The sequence below is a fragment of the Cyprinus carpio genome, chromosome A3 (assembly GCF_018340385.1).
Source record: "Cyprinus carpio isolate SPL01 chromosome A3, ASM1834038v1, whole genome shotgun sequence".
Lineage (NCBI taxonomy): Eukaryota > Metazoa > Chordata > Actinopteri > Cypriniformes > Cyprinidae > Cyprinus > Cyprinus carpio.
In genome coordinates this window covers 22,233,470-22,257,108 of record NC_056574.1, presented here as the reverse complement: position 1 = coordinate 22,257,108, position 23,639 = coordinate 22,233,470, and the positions used below count along the sequence as shown (strand labels likewise).

At 37.4% G+C, this 23,639-nt stretch overlaps 3 protein-coding genes and 1 long non-coding RNA gene across 7 annotated transcripts; 3 read left to right on the top strand and 1 right to left on the bottom strand.

Moving 5' to 3' along the window:
* Positions 1–29: 29 nt before the first annotated feature.
* On the top strand, positions 30–2,963 carry LOC109062619 (CD2 antigen cytoplasmic tail-binding protein 2-like). Of its 2 annotated transcripts, none has more exons than XM_042723723.1 (7): positions 30–172; positions 709–781; positions 930–1,062; positions 1,260–1,417; positions 1,510–2,071; positions 2,290–2,375; positions 2,665–2,963. In XM_042723723.1, the coding sequence occupies exons 2-7, from the start codon at positions 710–712 to the stop codon at positions 2,773–2,775; spliced, it is 1,122 nt and encodes a 373-aa protein (XP_042579657.1). In that variant the 5' UTR covers positions 30–172; position 709; the 3' UTR covers positions 2,776–2,963. The 2 variants fall into 2 exon arrangements, with proteins under 2 accessions (XP_042579657.1, XP_042579666.1); XM_042723732.1 differs by lacking the exon at positions 30–172 and adding an exon at positions 224–365.
* Positions 2,964–3,108: 145 nt separating this feature from the next.
* Positions 3,109–15,287, top strand: prr14 (proline rich 14). Of its 3 annotated transcripts, XM_042723688.1 has the most exons (6): positions 3,109–3,422; positions 5,831–5,964; positions 8,428–8,471; positions 8,560–11,178; positions 11,324–11,470; positions 11,560–11,669. In XM_042723688.1, exons 2-5 carry the CDS (start codon positions 5,956–5,958, stop codon positions 11,388–11,390), a joined length of 2,739 nt encoding a protein of 912 aa, XP_042579622.1. In that variant the 5' UTR covers positions 3,109–3,422; positions 5,831–5,955; the 3' UTR covers positions 11,391–11,470; positions 11,560–11,669. The 3 variants fall into 3 exon arrangements, with proteins under 3 accessions (XP_042579622.1, XP_042579611.1, XP_042579630.1); XM_042723677.1 differs by lacking the exons at positions 3,109–3,422; positions 5,831–5,964 and adding an exon at positions 7,265–7,421; XM_042723696.1 differs by lacking the exons at positions 3,109–3,422; positions 5,831–5,964; positions 8,428–8,471 and adding exons at positions 11,758–11,826; positions 14,865–15,287 and having other exon boundaries at positions 11,038–11,178.
* A 515-nt stretch (positions 15,288–15,802) lies between these two features.
* Positions 15,803–18,206, bottom strand: LOC109062641. Its single transcript, XR_002013109.2, has 3 exons — positions 17,853–18,206; positions 17,042–17,235; positions 15,803–16,561 (listed from the first exon to the last, which is right to left on the bottom strand). It is a non-coding gene; the product is annotated as an uncharacterized LOC109062641 (long non-coding RNA).
* Positions 18,207–20,100: 1,894 nt separating this feature from the next.
* Positions 20,101–23,639, top strand: rusf1 (RUS family member 1). Its single transcript, XM_042723759.1, is given in 14 exon segments — positions 20,101–20,290; positions 20,383–20,460; positions 21,022–21,136; positions 21,220–21,265; positions 21,342–21,374; positions 21,488–21,593; positions 21,681–21,782; positions 21,946–22,016; positions 22,097–22,281; positions 22,373–22,430; positions 22,529–22,593; positions 22,705–22,845; positions 22,960–23,025; positions 23,108–23,639. Coding segments are annotated over 14 exon segments (1,299 nt in total). The 5' UTR covers positions 20,101–20,143; the 3' UTR covers positions 23,194–23,639.

The following is a 23,639-nucleotide window of genomic DNA, read 5'->3' as shown; positions in this document are numbered from 1 at the left end:
GATCGAGTGATGGACGTGGACGTGAGGTCACTGAAGTGCTTTAATCGCAATGGACGTCATTCACCCGCTCCACCTCCGGGTGGCGATAGAGACTCGGACAGAATTCTACGAATGACGTTGTTCCGGTTTTTTTAGTTTGCTTGAATGGCGCAGCGGGGAGAATAACAACCAGGTAACTAAGTATTTTTCCATGTGTTTCTGCCTTATTGCTATTGGTTTATAGCTGACCAGTCTGTTAAGCGTCTGTCTCGGTCGAGCTGAAGTTTATTTGATATGGCTTTTGAATAACTCGCGTTAGCTAACGTTAGCTGGCACGCTCCGCACGGACGCGCGCAGCAAGTAGCTTGGCGCATTGCGCAGCAGCGGTGTAAATACTTTTAAATGTGACAATGAAACGTGATACCAAATTTAGTTATTATATATTGGTGAGGTTTTGTAGATGTGCATTAAGTATAGGCCTAATGCTTCAATATCTAATTTTAGATGGGGTTTACTATGTGGGCATGCAGTTAAGTGCCCTCTAGTGTGCTGCTATAAATTTGGTTTCCTGTGAAGTCTCTCTAATTGTCTTTAAATTCAAAACCACTCCATATGTGCAGGTTTCAATAATTAAATTTGTTGTGGAGTGTCAGCATTATGTTAAGAGCATAAAACTTTCACAATATACTGTGAGTTCACTGTACACATATCATCTTATGCCTCTTTTAGCATGTCGAAAAGGAAAGTGACGTTTGAGGATGGAGATGGGGAGATCACTTTGGAAGATGCTCCAAAGAAGAAGGCCGGCTTCTTATAACTCTTCATATTTAAATAGATGTTGTCAAAGTGTCCTGTTATTACCATGCATGTTGTTATTCTGATGGAACAGATTTTGCAGTCCTGTGAATCCTCTCATGCTCTGTTCTGCTTCATCCGATGTCTGTTTACAGATTGTTGAAGGTGTGAGTGGCCCAGGATCCAGATTTAAGGAGAAACACTCTTTGGACAGTGATGAGGAAGATGAAGGAGAGGTTGCAGAAAATAGCAACAAATATGACATCCTTGCCAGTGACGATGTGGATGGTGTGTAAATAACAATGTGGCCTCATGCAGATTATGAAATAAATGTTCTGCACATTGGAGACCGCTTTAGTGCCTGCTAGATTGTTTAAAAGGCTGAGAAATGACACAGGATTTTGAAACGCTAGCTTGCTTGTATTATATTTATGATTTACAGTACTTAAAATGTTATTTGTCTTGCACATTCTTTGTGTTTACAGGCCAGGAAACGGCGACCATTGACTATGATGAGGGTGTACGCATCACCCCCTTTAATCTCGCTGAGGAAATGCAGGAGGGACACTTTGATTCAGAGGGAAACTATTTTGTCAACAAAGAGAAAGATATCAGAGACAACTGGCTGGACAATATCGACTGGGTACATATTACTGCATGGATTTTGAGAAATAGTTGATAAGTTTAATTTTAAAGTTTAAATATTTGAGAAATGTTTTCCTCAACCACACACAGGTCAAGATAAAAGAGCAGCCCGCGAAAAAGAAGAAAGGCCTTGCAGCTAAGCGGAAGAGAAGAATCGGTGATGAAGACGAAGCAGAAGAGGAGATAAAGCGGGAGGAGCAGCGGAAAGACAGTGAGGAGGAGGAAGAGGAGGAGAAAGGACCTGCAGAAGACCCTCTGGCTACATACAGCCATCATCAGCTCACAGAAGCCGTCATTGAGCTGATGCTGCCTGGAGAGACAGTGGCTGCCGCTCTGAGAAGACTTGGCGGTCTTGGAGGACACAAGAAGAAAGGGAGACTGAGAGAAGGAGAGGAGGAGAAGAAAGAGACTTCAAACAGAGACACTGATAAACTAGACAAACTGACAGCACTGGCAGATAGACTGGTGGGGATTGGAGAATTTGAAATTTATCAGCAGACTTATGAAAAGCTGGCCTACAAGCTGAAGGGGTTGACTCGAGGAAAGGCAGCCAAAACGCTAGAGGAGGAAAAAGATGATCTAGACATGTTCGCTGAGGATTTTGATGAGAAGCATGGTGCAGAAAAAGATGAGGATAAAGACAACACCAGAGGTAAGTGATAGGATGACAATGTGTTTTTTTTTATTTTTATGTAGCACGATTAAGTGCAATTTAAATATGAACTCTTATTTGTAGTAGTGTAGCAACTTTTTGTCACCGTCACAAACAATGAGTCTGGAAAATTTTACTGCCAGTTGTCTTTCGTGGTTATTTGGTTCATGGCTGATCCCCTTACTAATAGCAGTCATATGATCTGTGTCTCTCTCTAGTGATTGTTGAGGTCATGTGGGAATACAAATGGGACAATGAGGAAAACTCTGAGCTCTATGGGCCCTTCAGCAGCCAACAGATGCAGGTAAGACTTTATCGGTGCTTTAATATCAAACTTCAATTTGCGCAAGTAAATTAATTATTCTTTTTTTTATTACTCAAAGGAGTTGTGTGTGTGTGTATATATATGTGTGTGTGTATATATATATATATATATATATATATATATACACACACACACAAACAAGCTATTTTAACCTTTTATATTAAAATGGTTTTAAAAATGTAAACACTGACAGATTTTCAGTATTGCTCTTTTGTTTGGAGTGGTCTGACATGGGCATTGACCAGTGTCGGTGTATCTTTTATTCCAGGAGTGGGTGGACGAGGGCTACTTCAAGGATGGAGTGTACTGCAGGAGGATTGACCAAGAACATGCCCCCTTCTACAACTCAAAGAGAATAGACTTTGAACTTTATACATGATCTGTTGATGAATTGTGTTACAGATTTTATTTGATTTCTTCTGCCCATCTGAGAGGGCTTCTCTGAATAATTGTTTACTCTTCAGTAATCGTCTTTGTTTTATGTACACACATACACTAGAATGTGCTCCTGTGTTTGATACAAGATGTGTTTTAAAATAAAAAAAATGGCTTCATGGCTGGATCCAACCTGGTGTTCTGGCTAATGTTACAGCTATTCTGACCGGATTTACGATTTTAAAAAAAGTGCCGCTATTTTGCTACACACCAGATTCAAAATGCAAACCGCGGGGCGCTACATATGCCAAGAAAACTTTTAAGTTCAAATGGGGACAAAGACGACTGTTTGTGGCCTCGCTATTGGTTGCAATTCTCCCTCATGAAACCCAATTGGCTAGTACGTTGACGCTGCACGTTTACAATTGGCTGAAATGTTAGACCCCACCCGAGGGGCGGGACATTCTCAAACTTTGCGAGGTTCTGATTGGTTCTTCGACAGACCGGGAACCCGCTCGCACCGATTGATAGGTCTGAACCGTCAGCGCCGTCCGGCGTGGAAATGTTACACAAACATCGGTGTTTTAGAAAAACCGCCTGAAGGAGATGCTTTCACAGCCTCACCGCACGTTTCCCCTCAAACGATTTTAGGTTAGTGCGCAGTTTATGTCGTTTACATCTGTGTCTGAGGTACAAGATAGTAATATTCCCTTTTAATACGATGTGTTTGACGGGTTTGTGCGTAGATAGCAGCGTAGCTCAGTTAGCCGCTGTTTACGTCGACGACGTACACAAAACCACTCCAGTGTCTGGAAACTTATATTTCTAATAAAGCGGCTGCTGAGCAACATAATTAATGACTGTAACTCCCCAAGATTTAACATGGTTTCGTCTTTTGTGTTTTGAGAATGTAGCTGTGAATCAGTCTGACTGCGGTTCTAGTTTGTTTCTCCGCTGAAGTGTGTGTCTGAGACGCGAGACCGCTGCTGTTTGATCTCTTCTCGGTGCAGCAGTGCTGACTGTCGAGTTGGTTAACCGCACGGCTAGCTGTAACACATGAAAACGACGAGAAAACGTGTAATACTTCTGTTCTACACCAAGTTTGGTCTCCAAGCAAAATACTAGAAAACACATTCCACCGATTTTCAGCGCAGTGCTGACTGTTAGTGAGCTCAGCGGTATGATGTGTAGACGTTAGTTTTTAATAATAATTAATAATATTTTTCGCGAATAACTATTAGTAAATGTGTGGCCCTGACAACAGAACTGCTATATTATATTTTCACCGCACACGGCATCGGTGTGTGACAGCTGAAAGAGTTTCGATTTCGAGTTCGATTTGTTTATTATTATTGTTGTTGTTGTTACTGAATGCGAATAATGGTTCTAATTCTTTTTATAGTATTTTTGCTACGCGTTTGTTGTGTTGATTTGTCTGTCATATTGCGCAATGAGAGATTGATAAGTCAGCAGGTGAAATTAAAGCTTACACGCTATTCAGTTACTGGTGTATTCACAGCGTTACTCCTGTTATTACATCATTCTGTGCTCGTGAACGAGAACATTTTATAAGAGATAGATAGATAGATAGATAGATAGATAGATAGATAGATATAGGTAGATAAAAATCAATTTCAATCAGTTTTTTAAGTATCTTCCTCAAAATATAAATTAGAATCAACAACATTATAAATGGTCATTCTACCATTTAGGTTGGATGATTGTAGTTTAAAAATATGTCTAAAATACCCTAACTCCCACATCAAATTAACCCCCCCCCCCTTTTCCAAAACGAAATTTAGGCTTTTTAACCAAATATATTTACTTAATATTTTAATAATGAAGTAACACATTTGCATGTTTATGGTGCTCTGGTATCACACGGCATGCAGGTAAACAAATACAATATTTTTTTTTTTAGTAAGTGTTTTATTTTGATTGATATTATTTTAAAATAACTTCTTTTAATTTTTACATTTTGTTTTAATTAATTTAGCTTTTCATTAAACTCCTAAACCCTCTGCAGTTCCTTCAGGAACCCCAGTTTGGTAAACCTTGACATAATTTAATGCGCTTCATGTTCTTAGTAATAACAAATGGAATATATTTTCTTACTCTCTCTCTTTTTTTTTTTAAACAATATGGTACAAGATTATCCTATTTAAATCAATGTGATAAACGAGTTAGGTCAAAAGTAATCAAAAAGTACCTAAAATGTGTAATGTAATTGATTACACTAGTAACTAAAATTTTTATCATGTCATTTGGACTCAGTAATGGATTACAGTTTGTAAGTAATCTACCCAGCTCTCTCTCTCTCTCTCTATATATATACACATACACAAGCACGTGACAATATTAATTCAATATTTACAATACTACCTACTTCTCACACAGGTACCAAATGCAATGTAAGTTCATAAATAAAAAAAAAAAAAAATTCTATGCAATGAAAGTTGGTGGGCTACGTTGTTATTTGGTTGTTCCACTGAAGAAAGATGGTCATACAGGTTTGGAACAATATGAGAGAGAGTAAAATGATAATAATTTAAATTTTTGAGTCCCTTTAATAATTCATATAATCACTATCCCTCTAATTATTCAGGCAAGATTTGTGTTTTTGGTAGACTAGGTAATATTGAAGAGCAGATGTGCTAGTATTGTCAAACAGACATTTATTATTTCTTTTTAACTTTAAATAAGTTTCCTTTTTTATGTTAATATGTGGATAAGTAATCATATAATTTGACATTACACTTTGACATTTACCCTCAAACTTCAGTTTCAACCCTCAGTATTTATTATTGTATGGAATAGTCAATGTTTGTACCTGTTCCTGCTAGGGATGTGCAGTTAATGTGACAATTACTGCATAAAAAGTATATATATATTAATTAATTTATATATTTAAATTACAATGTATACTTTTGTTTATCCTTTTTTCTATCCTTTTTTTCATCCTTGTGGAATTGTAGTGACTGGAACTTGTGTTTATTGAATAAGTGCTGAACTAAAACAGTCAGTGAAGTGGTTAACTAATGCTAATGCTTGTTCCACAGTTGTGATGTTTTGGGAATAAAGGTGGCAAACAGAAAGAGTGGATTGCATCACAGAACTAGAAAAGAGACCCAACGATGAGGCTCAGTCACCACAACCTCAACACTTGAGCTCCTCATCATACAAGATGAAAACAGTATGTTCAATTCATGTTGCTTTTGTCATCCCTCAGCACTCCCTTCACTGTTCTCCTTGTTCACTGCAACACTATTAACTGATTCCTACTTTATCAAGACACAAGTCACAACTTAATTAAGGTGTCACTGTTATAAGATTCATATGAAGGTGTCAGGGAAGACAGACAAATACAATATTTTTTTTTTTTTAGTAAGTGTTTTATTTTGATTGATATTATTTTAAAATAACTTCTTTTAATTTTTACATTTTGTTTTAATTAATTAGCTTTTCATTAAACTCCTAAACCCTCTGCAGTTCCTTCAGGAACCCCAGTTTGGTAAACCTTGACATAATTTAATGCGCTTCATGTTCTTAGTAATAACAAATGGAATATATTTTCTTACTCTTTCTATTTTTATAACAATATGGTCCAAGATTATCCTATTTAAATCAATGTGATAAACAAGTTAGGTCAAAAGTAATCAAAAAGTACCTAAAATGTGTAATGTAATTGATTACACTAGTAACTAAAATTTTTATCATGTCATTTGGAGTCAGTAATGGATTACAGTAATCTACCCAGCTCTCTCTCTCTCTCTCTCTATATATATATATATACACACACACAAGCACGTGACAATATTATTACAATATTTACAATACTACCTACTTCTCACACAGGTACCAAATGCAATGTAAGCTCATAAATAAAAAAATAAAAAATTCTATGCAATGAAAGTTGGTGGGCTACGTTGTTATTTGGTTGTTCCACTGAAGAAAGATGGTCATACAGGTTTGGAACAATATGAGAGAGAGTAAAATGATAATAATTTAAATTTTTGAGTCCCTTTAATAATTCATATAATCACTATCCCTCTAATTATTCAGGCAAGATTTGTGTTTTTTGGTAGACTAGGTAATATTGAAGAGCAGATGTGCTAGTATTGTCAAACAGACATTTATTATTTCTTTTTAACTTTAAAAAAGTTTCCTTTTTTATGTTAATATGTGGATTAGTAATCATATAATTTGACATTACACTTTGACATTTACCCTCAAACTTCAGTTTCAACCCTCAGTATTTATTATTGTATGGAATAGTCAATTTTTTGTACCTGTTCCTGCTAGGGATGTGCAGTTAATGTGACAATTACTGCATAAAAAGTATATATATTAATTAATTTATATATTTAAATTACAATGTATACTTTTGTTTATCCTTTTTCTATCCTTTTTTTCATCCTTGTGGAATTGTAGTGACTGGAACTTGTGTTTATTGAATAAGTGCTGAACTAAAACAGTCAGTGAAGTGGTTAACTAATGCTAATGCTTGTTCCGCAGTTGTGATGTTTTTGGAATAAAGGTGGCAAACAGAAAGAGTGGATTGCATCACAGAACTAGAAAAGAGACCCAACGATGAGGCTCAAGTCACCACAACCTCAACACTTGAGCTCCTCATCATACAAGATGAAAACAGTATGTTCAATTCATGTTGCTTTTGTCATCCCTCAGCACTCCCTTCACTGTTCTCCTTGTTCACTGCAACACTATTAACTGATTCCTACTTTATCAAGACACAAGTCACAACTTAATTAAGGTGTCACTGTTATAAGATTCATATGAAGGTGTCAGGGAAGACAGACATAAAGGAACTAACAGTTGCACACCTAAGACATTGTAAGACATTCAGAGAAAAAAGAAAAATGCAAAACAGGAGAAAATTGTAGACCGTGAGTTGTGAAGTCAAAAGGGGTGTTTCACCTAATCATTTAGTTCTGCCACTAGTCAACAAACTGGTTCTGTGATCACATGACTCCAGTAATGCTTCATCTCTACATGGTGACAGTAGGAGGACAATTTCTCATTCCCCAGACTTTCCTAGTAATTTATTATTACCTTGTAAGTAATTTATGTTGTGTAAAATAAACTAAATTTATTTGGAATTACACAAAAGCAAAAAGTGAACCCTAGGTATGAAAAATTTGGGAGAAATCTTTCTTCACAGTTAATTAAATTCACTTTAATATCAGATGTTGAGTGCAAAAGTCCCCCCAAAAAAACCCTTACCATTCTTTTTCTAGACTTAAAAAGTTTATTAGTTAAATTCCTGGTGAATAACTACCTTAGCCATAATCCTGAATTGTTCAGCAATAACTGCACACCAGTGAAGCTTTGCATTGGTTGTGAACTCTCAGTAATTATAAGATTTAAGTAGTTTTATATTATACTGTTATTTTTAAATGTAATTTTGTTCAGAATACTTGCAGGATGAGTAGTTTGTCCTTTTAGATACACCTTTTTATTTTCATCCTTTTTCTGTTTTTCAAATTCTCTTTTGCTTCAAAATTAAGTTGTAATGTGTCTTCAAGTTTTTCTGTAATTATTTTTTACATTTTTTTATTTTTACTTTTTATTATTAATTTTAAAATTCTTGCAAAACCTTTTTGTCTTAATCCACTTCTGTTTTTTTTTCTTGTTATAGACCAGCTCTGGAGTTGAAGCTGAGATGGAGGAGCAATATTCAGAGTAAGTGATGCTGGGTCAGACAGAAAAGTAAGACCTGTAACCTTAGCCAGCAAACATGCTTTAAATGTCTTTTGTTTCTTTATTTTAGAGGTGAAAACCATAAACCGGTATCACCCTGTATAAGCTCACAGTTAGAAGATGGCAGCCCCGCAAAGGAGCAAAGCCAAGACCTGAAGCCAATGCAGAGGGAGTCCCCAGAGAGCCCTTCAGCAATAAAAAGATGGGAGTTTGGCCCACTTCTAAAGTCGTTCAAATCCAAGATGGCTAGTTTTACTGAGATTGTCATGACCCCTGTTCGGCTTTTTAAGCCCAGTGACTCTCTATCCTTGATCACACTTCCTGATCACCATGAACAGTTGATTGAGTCAAATGCTGAATATTCAACCTGGACTGAGGATTCTGAGACTGATAAATGTAGAAATGGATTGTTTCCAAAAAGGCCTTCTTCTGAAAAGGTGCAATGCAACACTGCTCCAAAACGCAACAGAGTTGCACAGAGGTGGAATTTTTGTACAATTTCAACGAGTAACAACCTCGAACCAGTATTGGATCATGTTCAAATGCACAGCGAGGTTTCACCAAATGAAGAAAAACAGATAGACCGTTCTTCAAGCCAGTCACAAGCCGTCCTTCAGGATTGGACACGTGATGCCAGTCCTTGTAAAGCACAGAGTCCTTTCCTCAGGACTAGACCAAATCTGTCCACAGAGAAACCTTTGAATTCTGTAAGTGCCATGTGTGTGTCCAAGCAAGCCAATGTTCAAATGGAACCGCTGATTGTTCTGCATCATCTGTCAGGTGAGAGACAGACCCGAAGCAGTGACACAGCCTGTGGACATAGTCATGAGTCCTACTTTTCAGAAGAGAAATCAAACCTCTTGAAACCTGAGTCTGAACGTAGCACAAACAAAACTTGTGCAAACAAGCCTGATCCTGGAGCCTCTTTTAGCACTTCCTCTGATTTTGATTTGATAGATAAAGACGCAAGCACAGTTGGCAGGGAAGAATCTTTTGCACGTATGGCCACAAGGAAAAGCCCTAGAAAGAAACATCTGTCAGGGTTGGCTGGACCCCCCTCCACTGAACTGGCTACTTTTATGAAAACAAAAGGATCAAAGACTTTGGATGTGGAGATGAAGGAATCACCATTTGAAAACAGTGCAGAGTGGACAGACCACTCTTCTGAAATATCAAACCCTCCAAAGACCACTTCTGTCAGGGAAGTGAGGCCAAAGAGATGCAGAGAAGCTCTTCAGACAAACAAAGCCTTAGAGGCAAGGGGGAAATGCGATTTACAGAATGCTAAAGAGAGAAGATCTGCGAGGAATAAAAAATTAAAAAGCAATGGCATCACTCTGGAAATAAACCAGGAGGAAGAAACATTTGTTCAGGTTAGGAAAAAGAGGAAAGGGTTTTCTACAATGTATCCACTCCAAGACCCAAATGTGCCTGTTGGTACTAGTAATGCTGCAGATGGTGAGATGAGAAAGTCTGTTGAAACCTCAGATCAAATGGGACAGGACAAGATGATGAGAAGTAGGTTGAGAAAAAATGTAAAATGTAGGATGTTACTGACCTCTAGCATTGAAGATGATGTCACTGAAACTACATCCTCTCAAAATGGCACACATAATGTCCTGATTGACAATACCATGAGTGGTCCATCAGAACCTCCATTGTTTCAGCAGCCTATACAGCCACAAGAGCCTGAGATGACCACTGAAACTCGAAAAACAAGACGCCATCTTAAAAGTACAGGTGTTGTGTTGCAGAGGAGAAACATTCATTTGCCCAAGCACAAGTTTGAGGACTACAGCATGACTTCGGTGGTTGATCCAGCAGGGCCGAGTAAACCTTCAAAAAGAACACTACTGCACAGTGAACAGTCTGTTATTGCGGCTGAGGAGCAGGAGACATGTATTTCTGGGCTGAAAGCCAGAGAAGAAATACAGGAGATTTCACCACCTGTTTCAACAGCTCCGGTGGATTCAAAACGAAAACTAAGCAGACCCACAAAGAATGTAATCCGACCAAGAAGAAAAGCAGTTTCCGTTGCTAAAAGGATATGTGCTGTTTGGGGTAACAATGAAGCGGAGAGCCAAGAAAAGTCAACGGCAGCTGTTCCAGTACTATCGTTGTCAGGTAGCGGTCCCAACCGCCTCCTGCGCAGCTACTCCTGCCCTGAAATCCCGTCCCTAGTATTCAGTGACTGTCATTTACCCCGGTCCCACACACATGACATCAGCACTACCTCACCCAGCAGAAAGAGCTCACCCTCACCACTGCCCATCCACCTTCACTCTCCGTCCAAGCGCACTCGCCGGCACACCGTCTGCAGTGTGGAGATTGAGCGTGAGATTGCCCCTTTGTGTCTCCGTAAGGAGGTGTACCCTGCCAGTCGGGGTGGCCCTTTGTGCCCCTCTTCCCCTTATTCTCCTTCCACCTCCCTCACAGCACTTGCCTCATGTTTTTTGTCCAGTCCTTTAGCCTTCTTGTCTAAAAGCCAAGGGCGTACTCATGCTAGTGCCACCAGCTCTGGCAGTGTTTCAGCTGCCTCCTGTTTTAGTGCATCATCATCATCATCATCACCGTCCTCCTTCAGTCACCCCTTTTCTTCCACCCTCACGTCCTGTCATGCTTTAAACGGCCCATCCTCTGTCACTCCCAGCCCTGAGACACCTTCCACCTCTGTGTCATCACTCTGCAGGTAATTTATCAAATTCCCAGCCTCCCTATCGGAGTATACTTGCTTTTTATTATCTGTTATTATATAATCTAGCATGTGGATGATCTCAGATATTTTCCCATAAGAAGATGCACGTCAGCAATTAAAATCTTTTTCTTCCTTCAAGGCGCTTTCACAGAGTTCTTTGGAAGGAGACAATCGAGTGCTTCAAATGGAGTGTGAGGAGTCAATAGATGAAGAGAGATCCAACTTTGACCTTAAACTGTCTGCTGCCATCTCAGAGGAGAAAGCATTATCAGACTCTGAAATCAAGGTGTGAGTTTTCTCTTAGATTTGATTTGTGCTCTAAAATGTGTCATTTTTTCTTAATCCTAAGTGCATCTTGGCTCTCTGTGTAAACAGACAGAGATCAAGGATGGTCTGCGTGGAAAGGTGTCCTCAATTCGTATCCGTAAAAAGATTCCAAAGCCTCAGAATAATCTCACCCCTATGGGCCTTCCTAAGATCATCAGGTGCGTATGCATAGAGAAGGTTATAGGCTTGGTCATATCTATCTGTGACATCACAGCAAAGATACATTTCTTGTTTTGTGTTTCACAGAATAAAGAAAAAGGATTTCAGCTTGGAGGAAATCTACACAAACAAAAACTTCAGCAAACCTCCTGATGGGTGAGACATTTACCAAATGGTTTATTTTCTGGATAATTGAGTTACTCACCCATTTATCATCTTAATAGGGGTTATGCGCAACAGACTTCCGTATTGTGTTAACCGGGTCTCGTGACTTCCGGTTCAAGCGGTTAGCATATGCTTCGTTAAATATGAAGCAGTTTTACTCAAGATGCCTTCAAAGTAGATACCATTGATGATCATAACCATCACATATGCGAGTTGACATCTAAAAGTTTTTTTTTTTTTCATTTTGTTTTCACTAATATTTAGATATTAAAATTTAATAAAATGTCAATATATATATATATATATATATATTAATAAATGTTCTATATATATTTAGTAATCAAAGTGACAGAAGATGGAAGATAATGGCACTCTTTTCAGACTGGTTGCATTTATTAATTTTATTATCATTTCTTTATTTGTCACTATTTTACCTCACCTTCAGGATTTCTAATTCTCACAGACATTGGATTCAGACAGAATATCCCAATAGCCCAGTTTTAATGCCTTTTTAATGCAGCTTTAAAGCTATCAGTGTGTTCTTATACTGCCGAAGTAGAAATGTGGGGTAATGCATTAGTTTTATCTTCTTCTATTTAACTATACTAATTATTTCATAGTTTTATTTCATACTATATATCACAGTTTGATACGCATATCACCAGTGACTTAATATATATATTTTATATATATATATATATATATATAATTTTTGAACTTGAGAGGTTTCTGTCCCTCCATTCAAATGGAAAAAAGTATGAATCAAACAGTTTACTCTTAAGTCCTGTGAAGAGATTTGATTTCTCTATATAGTGATCAGATTTAATTTAGGCTTTCAATCTAAACAATCATCAATACACATACATGGAGCATATTGCATATGGTAATCAAGGAAGCTCAAACGTGTGCAAGACACACGAGAACCAATGACATTTGTTCTTGCATGTGATGCGCACATTGTGTTTCTGTGTTTACCATATGATGTGTGATGTGCTCTATGTACAGGTGCATCTCAATAAATTATAAAGTCATGGAAAAGTTCATTTATTTCAGTAATTTAACTCAAATTGTGAAATGTGTGTATTAAATAAATTCAATGAACACAGACTGAAGTAGTTTAAGTCTTTGGTACTTTTAATTGTGATGATTTTGGTTCACATTTAACAAAAACCCACCAATTCAACAGATTAGAATACTTCATAAGACCAATAAAAAAAAAAAAAAATTTTTAGTGAATTGTTGGCCTTCTGGAGAATATGTTCATTTACTGTACATGTACTCAATACTTGGTAGGGGCTCCTTTTGCATTAATTACTGCCTCAATTCGGCGTGCCATGGAGCTCTGCTGAGGTGGTATGGAAGCCCAGGTTTCTTTGACAGTGGCCTTCAGCTCATCTGCATTTTTGGTCTCTGGTTTCTCATTTTTCTCTTGACAATACCCCGCAGATTCTCTCTGAGGTTCAGGTCTGGTGAGTTTGCTGGCCGGTCAAGCACACCAACACCATGGTCATTTAACCAACTTTTGGTGCTTTTATCAGCATCTTCAAAAAGCTGGTCAGCAGAAGGAAGCATGAAGTGCTCCAAAATTTCTTGGTAAACGGGTGCAGCGACTTTGGTTTTCAAAAAAGACATTGGACCAACACCAGCAGATGACATTGCACCACAAATCATCACAGACCGGAAACTTAACTGGACTTCAAGCAACTTCAAGCTATGAGCTTCTCCACCCTTCCTCCAGACTCTAGGATCTTGGTTTCCAAATGAAATACAAAACTTGCTCTCATCTGAAAAGAGGACTTTGGAGCACTGGGCAACAGTCCAGTTCTTCTTCTCCTTAGCCCAGGTAAGACACCTCAGGAGTGGCTTAACAAGAGGAATACGACAACTGTAGCCAAATTCCTTGACACCTGTGTGTGGTGGCTCTTGATGCCTTGATCCCAGCCTCAGTCCATTCCTTGTGAAGTTCACTCAAATTCTTGAATTGATTTTGCATGACAATCCTCATAAGGCTGCAGTTCTCTCTGTTGGTTGTGCGTCTTTTTCTTCCACACTTTTTCCTTCCACTCAACTTTCTGTTAAAATGCTTGGATACAGCACTCTGTGAACAGCCAGCTTCTTTGGCAATGAATGTTTGTGGCTTACCCTCCTTGTGAAGGGTGTTAATGACTGTCTTCTGGACAACTGTCAGATCAGCAGTCTTCCCCATGATTGTGTAGCCTAGTTAACCAAACTGAGAGACCATTTTGAAGGCTCAGGAAACCTTTGCAGGTGTTTCGAGTTGATTAGCTGATTGGCATGTCATTATATTCTAATTTGTTGAGATTGAGAATTGGTGGGTTTTTGTTAAACGTGAGCCAAAATCATCACAATTAAAAGAACCAAAGACTTAAACTACTTCAGTCTGTGCGCATTGAATTTATTTAATACACAAGTTTCACAATTTGAGTTGAATTACTGAAATAAATGAACTTTTTCATGACATTCTAATTTATTGAGATGCACCTGTATGTTCAGAATAGATTAGATTCAACTTTATTGTCATTGCACATGTAAGGTACAAGGCAACGAAATTAGCATCTAATTAGTTAGCATCTAACCAGAAGTGCAATAAGCAGGAAGTACAGGATATACAGTGTCTACTGTATGTGTTTATATGTGAATAAATCCTAAAAAAAAAACAACTGTTCATCATATAGAGTTAGTATCTCTTTACAAGACTTGGATTAAATGGCACAATTCATATGGATTTATTTTATGACACCTTTATGACCTTTTTTGGATCTTCTAAGTTTTTGTTACCTGGGCTTTCAAATGAGGGACAGAAATCTCTCAGGTCTCATTAAAAATATCTTCATCTGTGTTTTAAGTCTTATGGGTTTGGAACAACACTAAGGTGAGTAAATGATGAAAGAATTTTCATATTAATGTGAACTATCGCATACATTTAGGTTTTGAGATTTCAGCGGGGTGTTTTACTCTTTCTCTTTTGAACTCTGATCAATGAAGCAGCTTTTACAAATTCTTTTCAGACGTTTGGAAACCATATTTGAGGTGCCTCTTAACCGGCGTGATGGCTCTCAGGCTGTCGTGGGCCAAAAAAAGGTGAAGCGCTTTGTGGAATTCCCTGAACTGGGTGTTGCCAGGAAGCCCAAGAAACCTCTGGTTGGTGTAATGGCGGGGGGCGGAGCCCAGAGGAACGCTGTGTTCTGTAGAACCAGACGAGGTGTCGGGGTCTCTTCCAGAGTGGAGGATGGCCGCACCTTGCAGCAGCTAGAGTCCCTCCTTGGCTCCAGGCTTGAGGAGTTGGACACCTGGATGGCACTGCAGCAGGTTGCGGGCTGAGGCAGAGGTCTTAATTGTTCTGTACCAAACAATGGGCTTTGTGTGTATTATGTTAAAATTTACTGTAAATGTGTCAAATCAACAATAAATAGACTTGCAGAGCTATAAAATGTTTTTGATTACTTGTGTTATGTAAATCTGATGTAACAAGAAACAACTCCATTTTGAACCATTCAAAGAAAGCACTTGTTTACAATAATCTGTAGCATATGTTTCACCAGGTCACTCATAAACCATTCCTCTCTCAGTATATTCCTCTTTTAAAACACTTCTTTGGTGGGAGACAACACAGAGGCCTTTGAAGTGACAGCACTGAATACAGGAGTTACCAGTGAGATGAAAGCTTGCATTGTTCAGTTTGAAATAATGCTTTATACTTCTCATCTAGAAGTTTAATGCATTCTGCACTCTAAATGTAGTCCATTCACTTAATTTAGGCTTTTGTTCATCTTTGATGTAGTGATTTATAATACTGTTTGTGGTGTTTGAACATGTTGAAGGATTAGTGTGTAAACTTGTTTGATAGATTTCTGTGTTCTGTATTTATAACAGAATGCGATTGAACTGTTTTGTATTTTAGTGTTTTGTCGAGTTGTTTGTAAGATGTTTAGAATGAGCAGGTGCGTTTTGACTGCAACACATTTTATTACAAAGCCTGAAATACATGCAGTGTACAAAACATCAAAAGCACAAGTATTAAAACAGTACGACTTATTTACAAAAACAGAATGTTAATAATGTAACCACATCCATATCTCAACATTTGAATGATATGCTCTCTGTGAGTTTCTCAATGTTTCAGTTACAATTTGCAGTAAGAGCATAAATAAAATCAATGTGCTGAAGTGTAGAAGTAGCTTCTGTCTGGACAGTGCTGATGGTTTTATGCATGGCTCCATCTCATGCATGTAACAAATTCCTGAAAGTTGCTGTAGCATTTTTAACTACCTGCATTGGATTAATTGCAATGCAAATGTTGAGCTGTTGAATCCTCTTATCTTATAGGTAGGAAGTTGTTAACCTTTGATCCAGCACCTTTCAAAACTTTAAATAATGACTATTATTGACCAACCTATTGCCATCAAGTTACATTTCTGGATGGTCTAGATGTCCAATGTGAACAATGAAAGAGTCTATTTCTGCACTCTTACAGTTCATTTGCTTTGGTTTCTCATTTAACTGTAGAAAAGCTTCTTCAGTGTCAATCTATGAAGGTTACAACATAGGACAGAAAACCCACCAGCAATGGAAAGATGAGAATTAAAACCACCCAGGCTACAATGGACCCAATACCCCATTTACACGCCTTTTCTGAGTATTTCTCAACCATCTGTCGTGTTTCTGGACGATCTTCATTTTGAAGTCGTTTTCTTGTCTCTCGGGCCTGGAAAAAAATGAGGAAAGGTGTCAGATTTCAATTTTTAGATTATTAGATTATATTAGTGCATGCATACGTTTCTTTCATCACTGACTACAGTTATTAAGGTTCATGGTACTCTGCTGTTTCATTGTGTCTCGTCATTGCCAACAGTATCTATTTTACTGGCAACAGATCTCAGCTGAGAGTCTTTTGAAGTTATGTAGGATAAGTATATAAGATAAGAACAAACAAAAACTGTTAATAATTAAATAAGGTTCTCATGAAAATAAGCCAACTTAAGGAAGCCAACTGAAGTGTTTTTATTTTCATTTCACATTTTGAGTTTGCACTCAGATCTTTGATTGCATGGCTGGGTTACTAAATATAAATAATTCCTATTTAAGTAATATTACACAGAGCGAAGTACTTATTACAATAGTAGTGCTGTAATACAGTTGTACAGCACTTATATTTCAATAATACTGCAATAATAATCATAGATACCTTGACGGAGTACATAAGGGACATAATTCCAAGACAGGAGAGGCCACATATGATGCTGCAAATGGCTAGTTTACGATGGTCCGTGTCCTTACAGATGTCCTGACAGGCGATGCTGCACGAGTCAGCCCTCGGCTCAGGCTGTTCAAGTAAAGCATCCTCAACTCTCACTTCTTGTAGCTCGTTCGCACACATCTCTGTTCAAAGTAACAAATAACAGTGTAAATATAGAAGAGTCACCATGGAAGTAATGCCGCATTACTGTATTTTGATGATTTTGCAGTCTACTTTATACTAAAATGGATACAGTGTAGATCAAGTTCTGTCTGAATCAAGTTTTAAACATCTTGAATTTGTAAGCCAAGCAGTGATTTATAACAAGCTGGTTTAACTGGTTCTTGGGAGTGTTTAATGCTTTCAGTTTTAATAGAGGGGTAAAAAAAGATTATAGATATATATATACATAAACACACACATACCAAAAGTGCAAGAATATAATGTATATTAGAACAATATAAAAGGGGTTTTCCAATACCCTCTTAAAGCATTTTAAGGTGAAGTGAGTTTCTATTATCTCTTATTGTGCTGAGGCTTGAAAAACAGGTATGGACAGGGACAAACTCTTATTGACAGTAACTGGCATCAGTGATGACAGATCTCACTTGATAGTTTTGGTTAAACTGTCATTATAAATTGAAATCTCAGCGATGTAAAGTCTGCCTCCAGAAAGATGATAATCTTTCTAAAGGAAGCAGCGGATCAAAAACATGCCAGTTGAAACTCAGTTACTGAAACTAAAGATCTCAGTACTTACAGACTTGCCCAGACTTGATCTTGAAGAAGGGTCCAAAATTCCTTCGGTCGACCAGAAATCCAAAGGTGTTTAATAACTAAATACGTCTGATCGCTAGTGATCAGTACTCTGCTAATAACTCTTTCAGTTTATATAGTGACAGAAGTTCTAGTGTCCTTTCACAAAGATGTCACATGTCGTTGTCACAACTTGGCTCATGAGACTTCCCATCCAAACTTCCTCTAACTGTCAGTTATGTATGTGAAATACTTAGTACAGCTTATATAGCTCCAGTTTCGACCTCTGAGGAGGCAGACAGAGTGTGAAGGAAATGCTTCACACCACTTAGTTACAACAGTGACAGAATGAAACACCACACCTCCACTTTTTTTTCAATGTTCCCTCCCATTTTCTTATCCACTCTAGCTCGAAGTACTTCCTCCACTCACATTCTTTAGGTCTTACGTTTATCTATCTATTTACCACACCTTGTTGCCCCTGTGAATCATGAATAGCTTGTGCAGACTTTGTAACAGAAGCTTTGACTTCATGACACTGTCTATTACTCACTTAATCTGTCACAGTTTCTGTCTCTTTCTATTTACGCAATCACAAGCTCACAAGAGTCAAGTTCCTGAGAAGTAAGCTGAGGCCCCTGCAGGGCTTGTGTTTGTAAACAGATTGCATGTGTTAGATCTCTTAATTCTACATAAGTGTTGGAGAGCTGCATGATTTACAGACTGTCGTGTTTCATGAACATCATTTGACAGAACAAGTACTGTTTCTGATTTTCTTCCTTTTGAAAAAATTTCAAGCATGTTGATTATTTTAAATGAAATAAATAAATAAAAACAGTAGACAGGACCTGAGAGTTAGATTTTTCAGCTGCCATGTTCAAGGCCATGTGCAGGTATCACTTGATACATCAACTCATCCCATGTGTCCAAATATGGAGAAACTCACCTCACTTGTATGATTTTTTCTCTCTAGAATTAAAAAGATTTATTTACATCAGTGGTTCTCATCCTTACTAAATTCAAGTTTGTCCCCAGCAATATTCAATGGCCCATTTACTTGATGATAATTAATTAATATATATATATATTCAGTTTTTTTTTTTTTAATAAAATGTCCATGGAATTGTAAGATTTGATTCATTTTACATGACTTTTTCAAGTCTAGAAAAATAACCTTTTTATAATTAGACCATTTCACATCTACATGATGTAATAAAATAATATTTTTGTTGTTGTTTTAGCTTATTTTAATGCTTTATTTTAAATTATTTTAAGTCATCTTTAAAAGTTTACTGAGGACCTCTGGTTCAAGTTAGAAATATATCCCCTGGTTGAGAACTATTGCTTTACATGATTGATTTGAACTAATAAAAGTAGCTGTAATACATAGTAAAATTGAGTTTGTGCTGTGGCAATCTTTTGACATACCTCATAGAAAGATTATCACTTATCCCAAGAATAAAAAAAAAAATCCATAATGCACTCTATGTTTCTATATATTTCAGTGTAATTGTATGTCAGTTTTGCCTTGACCTGTTGTTCTGTAATTGTCTCTATCAGACACTCACACACACACACACACACGCACTAACACTGGCTTGTGAAGGTCAGCTATTCTGGGTTATTATCAGCGAGACAGACACTGAGGTCAGGAGAGGCCACACAGCTTAAAAAACTAACACTGATTAATTCTCTCCCACTTGTTTTCCTTGTTAATTTAATTAAAAGAAAGAAAGAAGATGGATCACAGCGTTTTCAGCTATTCTAAATTACATTCATTATAGCATCAAAGGAACAAAAAGAAAGAAGGAGGAAAAACTACAGGGGATAACTTACAGGTAATTTCCATAGGAAAAGGATTCTAAAATTCTTCTACATCCTTTTTGCTTTTTTATTTATTCAATCTTTGAGAATCTACTCACTCGCGCCTACGTAAAATTACAAGAGCCAATCAGAAGACGTGACATGCTCATGACGTAGTGATACAGACTAAACACGGAAGAAAGATACGTGGGCGAGGTGGGCGATTACAATAAAATCTGTTGTAACACAATCATAAACTCGTTTACGTTAAAGTGTTTTCAGTCCTTAGCATGCTAAACTGCACGGCGTGACATCATATATAATTTTTTTGCATTCAAATGTATAATTTGTTAAATAATGTGCATAAGGCGCAACGTGTGAGACTGCTGTTACAGTTGATAGTGTGAAAATTCAAAGACCTGAAGTTATTGATTTTGTTTTTGTTCGTTTGTTTCTAACGCACACGTGTTGACTGATGTGCAGCTGGCAGAGATGGAGGACTGTGAAGGGGTGATTGTCACAGAGCGCTATGGCTCACAGGAGTCATGGAGATACCTGTTGAAGGATGGGAGGATGAAGAGACAGAAGGATGCAGGGGACGGCAGACCTGCGAGAAATTCAGTCTCTGGCGTGTTTAAAGTGCGTGACTGACACAGAACAACATGAAAGTCTCTCAGATCCTTTAAAAAACTCTCAGAGACATCACTAACGAACTGCTCTCTCCTCTCCAGAGTGTTTTCCTGCCACAGGGCTATCCTGAGAGTGTCAGCGAGGATTACCTGCAGTATCAGCTCTGGGACACTGTGCAGGTACATGTCCCATAGATCTGACACCCCTGTAGCACTGAAGGCAAACTTTGAATAAAAATTGTTAAAAAATTAACCTTTAATATTGGCAGAAGAAATACAAAAAATACAGTTAACTGTTTTCTATTTGAATATATTTTCAAATGTAATTAATTATTTTCAGTGTCACATGATTGTTCAGAAATCATTCTAATATGCTGATTTGGATTTAAGAAACATTTATTTATTATTTTCAGTTTTGAAACCGTTGTGCTGCTTGGTATTTTTTTTTTCAGGGTACTTTGACGAATAAAAAGTGTAAAAGAACAGCATGTATTTGAAATAGAAATTGTTTGTAACAATAAAACATTTATTTACCATTACTTTTGATCAATTTAATCTATCTTTCAAAGTACTAATTTCTTTATTATAAAAATAAACACCTTATTGACCCCTGAGATATATATATATATACACACATATATATATATATATATATATATACACACATATATATATATATATACACACACACACATACATACATTCATATTAGCATCATAGCAGTGTGTTTTGTTTTCCAAGGCGTTTTCCAGCTCTCTGTCTGGCACACTTGCTACTCAGGCTTCACTGAGGGGTGTTGGGGTTGGAAATCAAGAAGCAACAGTTGCAGCAGCTACAATAACGTGGCTGCTAAGGGGTATGTGCACAAATGACTGATTATACCGATTTCTTATTTTTTAAATGCATGCTTTTCTAACCTTTTTCTCCCTCTTTGCTCAGATGGAACAGGGATGCTGGGAAGAATACTTTTTGCTTGGTTCAAAGGGTAATATTTGACCCGCCATTCAGATTGTGAAGAGGTTTTGTTTTATAGTACTTTTAATTGTGACCTTGTATTTCAGGAGCAAGTTAGATTCAGAAGCCAAAAAATGGAGGTACCGTATACTACACTTAGATCATAGACTTGAATGTTTTAATTTAAATAATTATTTCAATGTAATACTTTTCATAAATATTTTACATAATAATGTCTTATCTGTCTTTTCAGGCTCTTCGCTGACATTCTTAATGACGTGGCGATGTTCATGGAGATTGCAGCCCCTCATTTCCCTCCTTTTTTCACTCTAATCGTCTGCATTGCTGGAATATTTAAGGTAAAATATCACCATCATCTTCCTCTAAACCTTTAATCAGCTTGACAGTAAATATCTATACATATTCCTCTATTTCTGTCATCCCAGTCCATTGTAGGAGTCGCTGGTGGAGCAACAAGAGCTGCCTTAACTGTCCATCAAGCTCGCAGAAACAACATGGCTGATATCTCCGCCAAAGATGGGAGCCAGGTTTTTATACACTTTCTCTCATATGCTTCATAATAGTTTTTCTTGTTTCTTTCTTGAATTTTTTCAGATATATTTTTTCTTAGTGTGTGGGATTTTGGTGTATATATGTGTGTGTGTTTTTTTGTGTATGTGTGTATTTTTTCTGTTTTTTTTTGTTTTGAAGGGGAAACTGTTGTGACTGGCAGGACTGCTGGTCAGCCTGGCACTCATCCCGCTCGTAACAGATAACCCATTGTTAGTTACACCCTAAAGTGTAAGCCTCGCTCTACATGAATGTGTAGTGGATACTGTACTGATTTGTGCTCTTTATTCAGGTTGACGTTCATCCTGTTTTTCCTGTTCACTGTTCTCCACCTGTTTGCCAATTACAAAGCTGTTCGTTCTGTTGTTATGGAAACACTTAACGAGGCTCGCTTGTCCATAGTCCTTCATCGGTACCTGCTTGATGGTCAGCTGCTCAGTCCAGTGGAGGCCAATCAGAAGGAGCCTGTGTTCTTGTGTATGGCCTTTAAACCTCATCACGTCTTGTCTTGTTCATTTAATATGATTCGTTACACATCTAATTAACGAAATTCTATTCCTCTTTGCAGCGCTTGGAAGGACAGTTCCCATAAAGTTGGGTGTGAGGCTTGGAGACATTGTTCAAGAGTCTGTTTATCCGCTTTTATATTCATTCACTAAATCAAAACATATTGTTGTTGTGAAAACAGTATTGACTATTAAAATGATTTATTTTTGACTTAAAGGCCAGGAGAACTGCAGCTGGCTTTGAAGAACAACAGCAAACCATATCTCATTGGAATCAAAAATGGTTAGACGTTAGACATAATAACATGATCTAAAACAATTTTAGGGAATTTATGCCTAGCTATTAATCAGCCAGGACCGCAATGACACATTTGTGGGATGCATTGTTTTGCAGGTGCCGTCTGTGTTTGTCTGGGAAGTGACGCTTCAGTGCATGATGAAATCATGGCAGCATGTCAGGCCTTGTGTCTTCGTGCTGTGCTGCACGATGTTTCCTCTCTGGGGGATGCACTCAAGCAGCTCTCAAACACTAAGGGTAAGCACAATCCATCAAATGCTCTGTAATTCTGTTCCTCATTTCCTTGTTTTCATTTCTGTCAAAAATTAAATATGGCGCCACCCTAATCTCTGACACTGTTTTATTTTCCAGACCAATGGGAGTTAGTATCACAGAGTCATAAGATGATTGATCAAATTTTCCAGACATTCCTAAAAGGTATAGGTATATAATACGTTGTGATAAAATTTTGCATTGATATCCTTTTTTTGTAACCCTTTCTTTTGTTTATGTTTGTCAGAACTGGATCAAGCAAAGTGGCAAACAGACTGGACACTGCTGGATTGGAATGAATGGCGTGTGGAATGGAGCAAAAAGAGAAGCTGAAGTGAATTATGAAAGAGATGGAATATGGATGTTTTGGTTTCCACTGGTATTCACTTTGAAAAATCTGTCAGTTTTAAATGATTTGCAAGAGCTCAGCTGCTGAGCTAGGGTAAGAGCAGTGAATCATGTATTCCTATAGTCAGCAATGGGGCCTGACTCTTGAATGTTATGCTACCATTTGAAATTTTGGGGTCAGTTGGATTTTTTTTTTTTTTTTCATCAAGGTTTCATTAAATAGATTAAATGTGACAGTAAATATATTCATAATGTTACAAAAGATTTCTATTTTAAATAAATACTGCTCTCTTGAACTTTCATCAAAGAAAAAAAATTATATATATTTACCTGATCATTTAAAAAAAAAAATCAAACCTGAACTTTTGAACAGTAGTGTACGTGTTTTTTTACACACAAAAAGCCACACAAATGACTAAAAGAACATTGCT

Excerpts from the sequence above, each read along its gene's own strand:
- prr14 (XM_042723677.1), top strand. The coding sequence starts at position 7,362 with ATGAGGCTCAAGTCACCACAACCTCAACACTTGAGCTCCTCATCATAC. Across the intron at positions 7,422-8,427 it reads CATCATACAAGATGAAAACA|ACCAGCTCTGGAGTTGAAGC; the intron begins GTATGTTCAATT and ends TTCTTGTTATAG. Across the intron at positions 11,179-11,323 it reads TCTGTGTCATCACTCTGCAG|GCGCTTTCACAGAGTTCTTT; the intron begins GTAATTTATCAA and ends TCTTCCTTCAAG.
- LOC109062619 (XM_042723723.1), top strand. The coding sequence starts at position 710 with ATGTCGAAAAGGAAAGTGACGTTTGAGGATGGAGATGGGGAGATCACT. Across the intron at positions 782-929 it reads AAGATGCTCCAAAGAAGAAG|ATTGTTGAAGGTGTGAGTGG; the intron begins GCCGGCTTCTTA and ends GTCTGTTTACAG. Across the intron at positions 2,376-2,664 it reads TCAGCAGCCAACAGATGCAG|GAGTGGGTGGACGAGGGCTA; the intron begins GTAAGACTTTAT and ends CTTTTATTCCAG.